At 35.3% G+C, this 12,842-nt stretch overlaps 1 protein-coding gene across 1 annotated transcript in view; it reads right to left on the bottom strand.

Moving 5' to 3' along the window:
* DENND4A (DENN domain containing 4A) overlaps positions 1-12,842 on the bottom strand; it is a 41,042-nt gene that overhangs the window by 22,397 nt on the left and 5,803 nt on the right. Inside the window, exons 6-12 of the mRNA XM_074156264.1 lie at positions 10,904-10,970; positions 7,443-7,501; positions 6,641-6,785; positions 5,880-6,055; positions 3,963-4,063; positions 2,892-3,110; positions 2,498-2,643 (exon numbers count right to left, since the gene is read on the bottom strand). Coding sequence (XP_074012365.1) covers positions 2,498-2,643; positions 2,892-3,110; positions 3,963-4,063; positions 5,880-6,055; positions 6,641-6,785; positions 7,443-7,501; positions 10,904-10,970 — 913 coding nt within the window. The remainder of the gene's footprint in view (positions 1-2,497; positions 2,644-2,891; positions 3,111-3,962; positions 4,064-5,879; positions 6,056-6,640; positions 6,786-7,442; positions 7,502-10,903; positions 10,971-12,842) is intronic.

The raw sequence follows: 12,842 nt of genomic DNA, 5'->3' as shown, positions 1-12,842 counted from the left end.
ATACATCATTGTTCAAAGAAATCCTACATGGGATCCACTCCCTCATATCAATGAAAACTTAGTTTCCCAAACAATTCTAAACCCATGGGAAATTCTAAACGCATAGTAATTCCAGCACCTCAGTTTCCCCACAATTATCGCCAGCGTAGTAGTAGTTGTCCCATTAACAAAACTGAATGAAGTCCTCACTGACAGATATGGAAGTTGGAGAAGTAGAAGTGTTTTCTGTAAAAATTATTCTCATGGCACTGCCAGGAGCATATTTTTTTATACTGGAAAGAAGCTGCCCATGGCATCAACTAGCAAAATAACTGGCATTAGAACAGATGAGTCTTCTTCAGCTGTACGAGTGGCAACTTAACCTTTTAGAAAAGGTGAAAAAGGTCTATCAGCTCCGCAGATCTTATGTGCTGTCTCACGGTGGCATCACCAACCTAAGTATTATGTTTTCAGAAGAACTGTTTGAATTCCCAGGCCAGATAACTTCCTCTTGGGCATCAGCTTCAGTGCCCTCATATATTTCATTTTATAGAATGGTTTAACAGGTGGAATTTGGCACTTACATAGTCATTGTATTCTGAATAAAAATCCTATTTAACATTAGTCAGAGAACTAACCTGCAACAGAATGGAAACTAAGGACTGCTCAATAGTGTTTAGTCACCGGGGTATACTCCTGTCTATGAGACCTCCTGTTTTTAAACACTAACTGGCAAACAGCAAAGTCAAGAGCTACGTGTTGAAGGCTTTTTAACTGAACTATAGGATAATCGGGTGAACATTACAGAAATGATTGTAATTAAACCAATTTACAACCCACAAATACCGACAATGCATGCTATAGAACTGTGAAGGACACTTTTGAGAAATACTAATATAATATTGAGACTTAGCAAAAGCTATAAAGAACATTAAATACCATTAGACCATGCTTTTATATTGCTCTCAAACTTAACTGCTTTTGGATTTGATTTCAAAACAACTCCTTTTAGCTCTTCTGCACTTTCATAGCAGAAATAGCCATAAATAGGAACTGTAAATATCAGTTTTCATAGTCTTCAGTATTAATTCCTGTGGAACAAACAGCAGGTGACCTACTTTACAGGAAATCCTAGACAACACGTGCATCACTTAAACATTAGCATCCCAGAATAGAATGCTACAGGTAGCCAGTAAGATGACAAGTTGGTGTGGAAATCTTACAATATTAATACAAATTTCTTCACACAATTTTTCTTTCTTTCTGCGGGTTTCAGTTCAGTTCTTCTGAAAACAAAAACTAATGCAAAAAAAATTTCAAGCAGCCTCAAAACTCTTTTTGTAGACCCTCTTTGGAAATACAATGAGTTTTCAAATCCTAATTTATCTATACTTTTTAGAAAATTAGTTCTTCACAGTGCTCAACATTATACTAATGTGGACCGTCCTTATAAATATCTTAGGATTTTAAAAACTTCAGTGATGCTTCCACGGAAGACTGAAAAAGAAATCCACTTTGAACTGGGAAATCCAACATTCTGTGAGCTCCAGTCCAGCAGAAGTCCTAAGCTTATTTCAAAAAAAAAAAAAACACTGATTGTGTTGCACTTCCATGCTCCTTGTCACACAATCCTTAACAATTGCCTTTTCTTCTCATTACAAATGAGAACAGCATAGCAAGAGATAGCAAGGTATTCCTTTACTGCAACACAAACACAACGGGAGAGTAACAACCCACAAAAAACGTCAGCTTATTGGAAGTGTACGTGACACACCATAATAAATTTTGCTTACTATAAGAAACCCATACATTTCATATCTATCAATAACAAGGTCATTAGAAAATATTATTATCCAAGAGAAGAGTATTTACATCAGCAAGCTGGTTTTGAATTGGGGGAAGCAAGCGACAGCAGCATGAATGAAAGGAGAATTGATAAATATTTGTTTTAATTATTTACTTTTAGTACAAGCCCTCTAAAAATTCTTCAAGATTAACTAGGGAATTACTACTAGAAAGAACTGGCCAGCACATTGTTTAAAACCAAGTCAAGGAATCTTCTGTTTATAAGGATTAAAAAATGGTGAGACAGCTTTGAATCTTTTAGCGTGCTGCTCATCAACCCCATTCCTAAATGGCTGCATGAAATATTACACGATCTATAAAAATGCTCGCAGTTTTAACTGAAGAATATAGCTCTCTGATAAAGAAGCTCAAAGCTGCTACTTTACAGTCAGAATATTACACTTCTTACTATGGGTCACTATTTCAGAAGCTTACATACATGTGAAAATTAGCACTTCCAGTTTGTTATGTTATTATATTTACACTTTCAAGAACATGAAGCGGAAAATTAAATTAAGCCCAACAAAAAAGGAAAATGGAAGGCTCCAGTGGCTAGAAAAAAGGAAGTAAAAGAAAAAATAGAAATAAACTTGCACTTGAAATATATTCTGCTTGTACTGTATCAGATAATGTAAGAAACAGAAGTACTACATGCACATGAAGACATGCTTACTTTGTCTACACAGTCATCAAAAAACGCAAGGCTTGCATCCTTATCGCTGACAAAAGAACACTCTTCAATGAAGCGAATAAACATTTGAGTTTTGGTCATCAGTGTGTAGAACTTCTGATGTGAACGATCTCGACTTTTGAGGAAACCTATAGAGGGAAATCAGAAACGTGTAAGAATGGCCCAAACAAAAAGGTTCTCATCAAAAGTCAGTGTTCATTCCACTAACGCGCAATAACCTTTCTGTAATCTTTGCCACCACTACGCAATTTTTTCTGCACTTACATTTCTACCATCACTCACAACACTAACACTGAAAAAGGTTTTATTCTTTAAGTGAGAAAGAATCTAAAATAATAAATTAATATATATATAAAACAAGTTTATGACTCTTCACCTTGTAGTTCAAAGAGAGAACTAGCATCTGTGGCTGTTTCAGAGGGTGCCTCTGTTATTGGCCTGAGGTAAGACCTGTAACCTTTTAGTATCGAGGCCATGAAACACAGAAATGCTTCCTGGATCTCCAAATCTAACAGATGCAATTTCTTCCCAGAATTAAAATCGTAGTCATTCATTGCCAATTCCATTAATGCGTCTTCTCTTGGTCTCTGTTGCACTGTGAAAAAAACCACAACATCATAACATTTCACATTTTTTTTTTCCCCAATATTGGTAAAAAAATTCTCTTTATCCTACTAGATTCACTGATTACTGAGCTCAATTAAGTTTAGAACAGGTTAAAATATACATGATTAAATCAATCATGACACACAACAATGGATTCAGCTTGACCTTATACAACTCGTGTATCTCTGGATAATGCCAAAAGCAAGATACATTTACCTTTCCAGCACATTAGTTACTACAGCAACAGAGAGAACCAGCAAGGACAGAGCCTAAAAAAAGCCTCAAAGAAAACTGTTTATAAAAACATGTGAAAATTTATACAAGAGCTGATTAAGGAAGCATATTTTAGGGACAAACACATAGATGGGATGTGTGTATTACTTTTTTTTTTTTTTTTTTTACAGTGCCTTTCAAAGTGCTCCCAATCCATCTTAAAATTTTAGGTAAAGTACTATCAGCTTGAGTTATCTCAATTGTCAAGAACATCAGCAAACTTGAGCAGGCTTTGAAGACAAAACAAAGGTCTTTACTAGGTCCTGGCCTCCTCTTTGCTTTACTGTTCCTGTCTCAAAAGCCCTGCATTTTTTTGGTAGGAGGATAACATCAATACAAAGGGATATCGCCTGCACGCCACCTTATATATATGGAAGTCTCCTCCACCCTAAAAAACCTCTACATGGGTTCTAATCTCCAGACTTAAAGTACAGATGTTCTTGTTCTGTACAAAAACATTATGGTTAGTGTAACGGGTGACTTTAGAACATATTTAATTAGCTATATTTATCTGTTAACATGGCACAATATATCCCATGTAAATCTTACTATGCAATTTCCCACTCACGTTCTGCCAGTTGCCGATATAAATTACTTAAAGTGTTCATCAGATTTTTACAAGGTTTCTTTGGTAAGATCTTCCATGCAATAGCTTTCTTATCTCCAGTTCTGTAAGGAAAAAAACCAACAGCGTATTAGTATATAGCGGAATACGTGCGTATACAGGACCGTATTCAGAGGACTTTTCTATCCCACCAGAGAAATAAGGAACATTTACAATTTGTTCCATTAAAACAGGACTGAAAATCAACCAAGTCAAACTTGATGTACTATACGAAGATTTGGTCACAGCCATCCAACCGATGTCCCATATTTCAGGACGACGATTATGCAGCCACTCTCTTTAGCGCTGAAATCAATCCACTTAGAACTCATGAAAGGTGGGCTAATAGTATTAAGCACCTGCCATAGCACAAGCAACCACCACACATGCTACGTTCTGAGCTGCAATTATTTAAACTAGGATGGAGAGAATATACGTCACATGCTTTGTGTTTAGTACATGTGGATTTGGACTTAACTATATCATCATCATGATGAAGAAAAAAGACAACGTTCATTGTCAGAGGGCACCAGCAAGCCTCAAGAGCATATCCGTCAAAGTTGCAAATATTTTAAGCGTGTTTGACACCTTTTTCCATAGGATGAAATGGAATTAATATTTTCTAAGAAAGTACATAGAAAATCAGCTAAAAGTAGAGTGAAAAGAGAAATAACTGGAAATAAGTTATTTTCCATTAATGACTATGTAGCTAATTAGACAAATACCAGAAGAAATGCAAAAACGTGTTCCTTTTAAGCAAAAGTAACAAACCCAAACCTGAAGTTATCACAGCCTAATTTGAACTAGTTCCTAAAAACTTCAGAGCAGAATTGCTATACAAATTTCATATCAGCATAAAATCCTTAACAAAAATGTCTATTTACAAATACTCAATATATGTAACCTTCTCTAAATCTTCACACAACTACTGTAGCAAGAAAACTCACAGATAAGAAAACCTAGAAAGAAAAGGTTTTAGGAAGGTATTGTAATGCTGAAATACTGCTACCAACCAACAGGATGACGATACAAAAGAACACTGACCAAAGACTTTTAAAAGCTACACTAAGTATATACTGAGTGTATTAAACTTTTATTTCAGTATAATTTTTAATTCTGAAACAAAAGTTTAATTTTGCGTGGTTTAGAATCTTGAATTGGAAGTCTTATTCCCTTCTGTCTATTTTTATAACATCATCACAAGGAAATAAATAACTCTTTGGTTTTTCTTCATTTTGAATATCATAACAATATGGACTGTTTCCCAATGGTTTTAACAGTGCACTGCTACCCCATACTAGTTATTAGATAATTAGTATTACAGAAAAATGTAGTACTCCACACAGTTATGAATGAGAAATATTGTAATACTGTTATTTCAGTTTGTTAACAACGGCATGATTCTAAATCTTAATTAAGACTCTCTCACCCATGAAAGTTCACATCTCTAATTCCTGACATGAAGTTCCCATACTTCATATTATATGGAGTATGATTTAATTGCTATAATTGGCAAGCATATGCCCATATGAAGATACTAGAGTTTCTTCAACACTAAAAAAGCTGATCATGAAAATGACTATTCTCTTCCAGGAACAATGACACGAGGCACAATATGGTTAATCCAGGAAACGTGCCAACGTGTGCAGTAAGATTTTAATGTAATAGAATAAGAGGCAATAGTGTTCCACAAGGTTGCATTCTGACTTGTTGAACAGGAGATATCAATTCTAGCATCCTCATTTCAAGAAGGATAATATATTCAAAAGTTCAAAGGTTTAACACCCCCCCCCCCAAAGTTTTGCCAAAAAGCTACTTTTTGCCTTTGAAAACAGGAAGAGAAAAATTAATACAGAAGAAAAATTGTTAGTAAATACTTACTGAGAAATTGTATTGGTATCTAGGTCAACACAGCTAACATCTGGTGGAGGGTCATAGAGGTCAAAGTATCTTGAATCAATTCCCACTATGAATGGGCACGGGGCACTTAACACATCTGCCAGTGCCAAGGGACAGAGAGGAATATACGGGCAAGGCCAGTGGAAGGGAAATATCATCTTTGAATATATGCAGACACAAAAACAGAGGTTAAACATGTACAATATAATACAGTCTATGCAAATATAAACCACACTTCACTAATGGCCACTTCAAAGTTATTTAACATGGCAGATTATTATTGCAAAACTAGATGCAGATTGTTAAATTCAAAATGCACTAATTTCTCTAAAATTCAATCTGTCTACTTTGTAGGAAAAGAAGCTCTTCAGTATAATCGACTGCAAACAGTAGAGGTAGCAAAACAATGCTTAGTGAAGACACACAGAAAAACAACAAGCATTTAAAATTCTTCTGCAAGAGAGAATACAGCACCATTTGGGAAAATGAGGAACACATATTCAGTGCATTGTGATGACCAAACAACATGCTTATTTAAAATATTTACACAGAACGAACCAAAAGCAGTTACTCTTTTCTCTTCCGTCTTTGTGGGATAGCAACGTGAACTTTTCTCTCTAATGATCTTTATTTTTATTCTTACTTCTAAGTAATCTTTAAGGCTAACAGTACTCCTACTAATTTTAGATTTTATCTAAAAAACATTACACTTAGAGGTGTATAATTAAAAGAACATTACTTACAGAGACTAATGCCTCTGTCACACTAGTAAGGACAGAAGGTCGCAATGAATGGATGAGGATTTTATGTTCCGTCACAGCAAATACAAGTAGAGTTACCGCATTTTCAGGTCCTAAATTCTGAAGTAGTGTAGAAAACTTGCCCCCACTATCAGAGAATATAAACACACTGGTGAGTTACAAAGCACCATAAAAAAAAAAATCCAGAAATGTTCAGTAACAAAATAGAAAACAAAGTATTAGAGTTGGGTTTTATAAACTTAAATTTGCAAATCTTTCTTTTAAAGAAGACTGCTAGGCAGACTACTCGGTACACTTCACTGTTCAGTGAAGAATGGTTACTTCCCAATAGTAACCATGATTTCTTAAGACTCTTCAATCAGTCTACACTATTTTCAGAACACACGCACAATGATTTCTCTTTTTGAGAAGTAATTTGCAGGGAGACAACATGCGTTTCTTAATCATTCTCCTGCACAGAGACAAGAAAGTTAGGACAGGCACAGAACTCCTTCAGTTACCTTGCAATACAAAAGCTGCACTATCGGGAGCCCACGTACCAGCTCCTAAGGGGGTCTAACACTCTACATTCTGCCTCAAGAACCACTAAAATTATTTGAAAAAACACAGATATTGTTCATTAAGTATATATCCTTGTCAGGCGACAGGTCTAAATCAAATAAATAAACTTCAGATAACTTACATCAGCTACCAAAGGCACCAGACAAGGTAATTTGCACAATAATAACTCCAAGTACCAAATCTTCCCCGCAATGTAAATCAAACAGAAGATACTGCCACTTACCTCAGTGGAAGGGGCGATGACACAGGTTGGCTGAGAATCAGGTTATCATGTGGAGATAGCTGGAAAAAGATTTTAAATACATTCTTTTTATTCTAAATTTTGGCAATATTTATTAGAAATTACACAATTACAACAACAAACACCTGAAAATAAAATTTAAACGAAGCTGAACCTCATATAGCCCAGTTGTGTAGCACTGCAAGAAGTGGTGCATGATGCTACACGTCAGTATCTTTTAGTGAAATCGAGGGAACACACACCCCTCCTTTCTTAGTTAGAACTGAATACATTGCATATTCATAAAGAGAAATTTAAACTAGCTAATACTGCCAAAAAAAAATCCTGAATACATTAACTGCTCAAAAATGAAGCCTTCTGTATTTTTAAGGGAAGCGAGGACTCATAGTTCATACACAGTTCATACATCTCAGGGTGGGATTCTTTTTGGATTTAGGGGGAAAGAGACAGATAAAATGCATAAAGGGGAGAGATGGCAGATGGTAAAGTAGTATTTTCTTTGGAAGACACAAGAATTAAGCTTTTAGCTGGTAGAAATTACTCAGCTCAGCTCTGATAGAATCTTTAAAATTTGCATTAGTTGAAGATCCAAGACAACGATCTTATTAATCCACGTTTCTTTCTTACAGTGATATGACATCAAGAGAAATCATTCATATACTCAGCATAAATAGGAGGATTCAAATAAGTAGAACTGAGATACACAATCAATTTATCAAAGCTCAACTGACATTTTCAGCCATAGTAAATCCAAGGGATCAAGATACCAGTTAGCTTAATCCTCCCTGCTAAGTGGTCATGCATTGTCTGTCTGTTGTATAAAAGCACACCTACAAGCAGCAGTAGTAATTCAGTAAGCCACGATAACTTTTACAACTATGCTGCAAGTTCAGACAACTTTTAGTAACATTTCATTTGAGCATGTTTCACCTTAGACCCCACTAGCAGATAACCAGAGAGCAGAAGTCAGAAGATCAGATGAATTAGTAAGACAAATGGTGAAGCACTAAGTCACCTAACACCGTGCCTGGGCAGACACACAAAACAGGCCATTAACAAGCATCTACGCAGTGCTGCTTCCTTGTGTATTACACATAACACAGCTTTTGAAGGCTGGGGCTACATTTAGCTTCAATGACAAATGAGGATGGCCACACCGCTCTACGTGCTAAATTTGTCTTCAGGTCACCTTGTGACAACCACCACCATTAGCTTGTTCGGTGAAAGAATTCAAAGACCTCATTTTTTCAGCCTGAGGTAACCTTCACAAACTACCCTTTGGAAAGGGAGATTCAGCCTAATGTCCTATGACTTTTGTTTCAACAAAAGCAGATAAACAAAATCAAGCATCTATTCCAAGTGCAAGTTTCCCTCAGGCAGAAGGGGCACTTACTGTCCCCATTCTTCAGAGGGAGAAACGTATTACTCAACATGCTCTCGAAGTCTGCAAGTTGTGAATACACCATTAGAGCAGGAACATCTGTGTAATAAGGGAATGTAGGACACGGCGACCGGAGTCCAGCAGATTTCAGACCAGAAACAACCTATCAAGAATGGCAGCTGGAAACTGGCACTCGGGAACATTCCGTAACTAATGGCTATAATTTCTTTGAAACTTAAGTCAGACACATGCCGCGTTCTCTTTTGCTTGTAACAGTTGCTAAGAAGGATCTAAGACTGGGTTACACAGCCAGACTGGCACACATCCAGCTACTAAAATATATCAGGTCTCGTTCTCAGAAAGCATACAGGCACCTACAAGATTCTACAGCAACATATAGTCAGAAGGACCTGCTACACTAATTATTTAGCAAAAGACTTACCATGTTTTAAATTAACAAGCTTCAGAGAGAAATTACTATTTCTTCAGTTAAATGGAACCCTAAAAGCTTGTAATTTTCAAGAATACGGGCATTTCCCACACTATTTTTGGGAAAACACCTTAGATACAATCACCTGTGATTTTATTCACTGCAGAATCAAAGAAAACTCAAAAGTCCCTGAAAGCAGCTGGAAGGAAGCACTTATTTGTAGACCTCACCTACCACTGTCTACTCTAAAAGCAATGCATTCTCCATCTGTACTATCAGCTACTGAAGTTGTACTAACTTGACACAAAAGCATTTTGAAAATAAGGTGTAACACGCAACTTCACATCGCTTAAAACTACGTCATCAGACTTTGCTCCAGGGTATACACCCATGTACAGTTTGACGGAGTTCCCTAAAAATTCAGACTAAAAAATTAAATGTTTTTCTCTAAACTCACATCTGTGTGTTTGGTGTTCCCTAGCACAAATATTTTATTGAAGGTGAATAGAAAAAAAACCACCCAAAATGTAAAAATACTAGGTTTTGAATTGAACTTTAAAATCATAATAAAAGTGACAAAAGTGTCAGATACAGTTTCAATATAACTGTTCTCTGACCCTTCTTCAGTAACAGTAAAAAGTGTTACTTCTTTAGAATATCCAAGTACACTAAGGAGGATCTTTAATACTCAATACATTCTATAAAGACCTAACACAAGATGATATTTACTCTGAAATACTTCACTAGCATACGGACTACTACATTAAGACTGAAAATTGCACAGGGCTCTCCATATTTTATTTCATACAAACAGTAGCAGAAAGTAACATCATTTTGTAACAACTTGTTCAAAACCACAGGATTGGTAAAATAGCTACAACCAGAATAGAGCTGTCTTTTCTCAGCAATACAATTTTAACATGTCTTTACCCCTTTTGCCCCTTAGAAGGAAAAAAAATAATATGAAGATTTAATATCAGTTCACTTAAGACGTCTTTGAGGTAGGGATTTCCTCTCTCATGCCAGCAGTGATACGGGTAAAATTTCAAATAACAGGTAACCTAATTCTAGCAATTATACCAATTCACTCACACCCAGTAAAATACACTCAGTCTTGCAGGTAGGACAGAATAAGGGTCATATTTGACAAAGTGTCTCTCTGTCGAGCGTGCGTGGCTCTGGCAGTTCTCAGTAAGAGCCATCCATTACGTAGGGGACAGCATGAAGCCCTTTGTGAAAACAGGTATGAATATATGCTTCACATCTGCTTTTAATTTTATATATTTATTTTACGCTCAGCTTTCACACAGTAGCAAGAAGAAAGAGTTAGTGCAAAAATCAAGCCAGATAGTGACTTGGAGTAGTTTTTAATTAATTATTTTCCATATACTATAAAAAAAAAAATTAAATTCTAATCTCACTAAACAGTATCTTGATGTATCTCATTAAAGTCCTTAACTGAACTGGGAACAGAACAGCGAGAAATCTGTGAAAATTAAGTGTATGAGTTTAGGGGGAAAAGAAACAAACAAAAAAAAATTGAACATAAAAATTACATTTTCCATTTACTAACCTTTTCAACAGCTGTTTTGTCTTCACTTAAGACATAGCTATTAAGAAATTTACACTTACCTGAACTAGAATTCTTGGCCTCTGAGGGGATGGAAAAGGAACTTTATGCATGAAATGGGAAATGTGTCTAGAGGAAAAGAAAAATACTGATTTAGTAGAAATTATAAGCTTAAAAAACTGCTTCACCTCAAGACAAAATTATTGCCAGTAAGAGAAATTATTATATAAAAACGGCACATTCTTATTCAGAAGACAGAGAGCAAAAAAACCCAGCCCCCAAATCCTACAGGGATATTCTGACCTTGAAAACCTATTTTTCTACTAGTGACAACCAAAACAGCAGGTCAGATTATTTTTCAGACTGTGGATTGTGAGAGTGAAAAATTACAAACAGCTTTTTTTTTTTTTTAAAAAAGATATTAAAATTTGTAAAGTAGAAATATTGATGTTTGAGTATCACAATACCATTTTTCAACCATGCTTCTGAGATTGGCTTGAAATAGCACTATACCTCAGAGACTAGCACTGGTTTATTTGCAAAAAAATATTCACAGGCTGAGTATCAAGGAGAGTTATTAAGTTAATCCATTTTCTTCACTTCCAAATGCAAAATACTATGTAAGACTCCTGATGAAAAAAGTGTTAAAATTTTTTTCATATACTACAAATACAGAAAAATGCTTTTAAAATCAGAGTAAGTTCCCAGTTTCAGAAATTGATTAATCTTACAAAAGTCCTAAAAGCGTAGGAGTTCTACACAATACACGCTTTCACATTAAAAGAAACCACATGCAACCAGTAGAAACTCAGGAAGAAACACGTAATCCATCATAAACTGCATGTTACGGCACATATTTTACTGTGATTTCCGCAACTCTTACCATCATTATAACACAGACAACAAACCAAATTTTGAAGACAGAGAAACCCATAAGTAAGCATTGACTTATAGAGAAGGCTTACGGGATTCTGATTCAAAGCTATATATTTCATACATATATTTCAATGCAGCTGCATATTATGCCATTAGATGTATGCAAAAAAACCCCATTTTTCTGCATTCTTAACTTTGTGTACTTGTGCTTAACTTTTCGTTGCAGTTCTATAATCAGATAACTGGCATTAACCAGAACTACTGGCAGAAGAAACAGTCTTATGCCTCCTCTTTGCCAATCCTGCATTGCCCTCCCTTGTGGGAGCATCAACGTCTGCACAGCCACACAGCAAAGGAATCATCTTTATTCCCAGTGTACGAAGATGATGGCAGAAATATGGAACATACAGCAAACATCAAGAAAAAGGCCGGCCGCTTGCAGAAATGGAGCTGACAATGATGAAGGTTGTCTGTGCCACACATGTATTTGAACATTTTCAAGTAGCCAAAGAAACTAGAGTAAATACTATATTAATTTCATGCAAGACCGTGTAACTATATTTAAATTATCCACAGTAAATTGACTAGTCAGTTTACAAATCGGAGAAATCAGAATAAGAAAATAAATCTGTAGAACGAAAATTAATAAAAAATTTATTATGTTTACTCCTCATTTTATTCCTTCATAAAACTCAAAACCCAAAATAGCTCTCAGCTTAAAAAAAAAGTTTTTTTATTATTAGAAGCTTACACTATCAGAATTTTAAAACAAGTTTAGTAGATACAAAGTGGAATAATGAAGAAGGTAAACAATCACAAAAAAATGCTTAATCCACAAAGTCAAAATCTCACAAAAGTTCATATTGAAGTTTAATGAGAAAGAAGCTGATGTGTAATAAAATTTAAAAAAAAATATTGCATTTGAAATCTGATGAATTAAAAAGTTATGTGAGCCTAGAAATATTGAACAGCATTACGCATCAATTACAGATATGAACCACTCCTTGGATGTTAGGATTTCCTCTGCATTTTAATATGTGAAATCCTTTATGTAAGAAGGAAATTAAGTTTATTTATCACAAATAGAGGAGGATTACTGATGCAAAAATGAAATCTGCTTTACTA

The sequence above is a fragment of the Numenius arquata genome, chromosome 11 (genome assembly GCF_964106895.1).
Source record: "Numenius arquata chromosome 11, bNumArq3.hap1.1, whole genome shotgun sequence".
Classification (NCBI taxonomy): domain Eukaryota; kingdom Metazoa; phylum Chordata; class Aves; order Charadriiformes; family Scolopacidae; genus Numenius; species Numenius arquata.
This window is presented reverse-complemented; position numbering and strand designations above follow the sequence as displayed.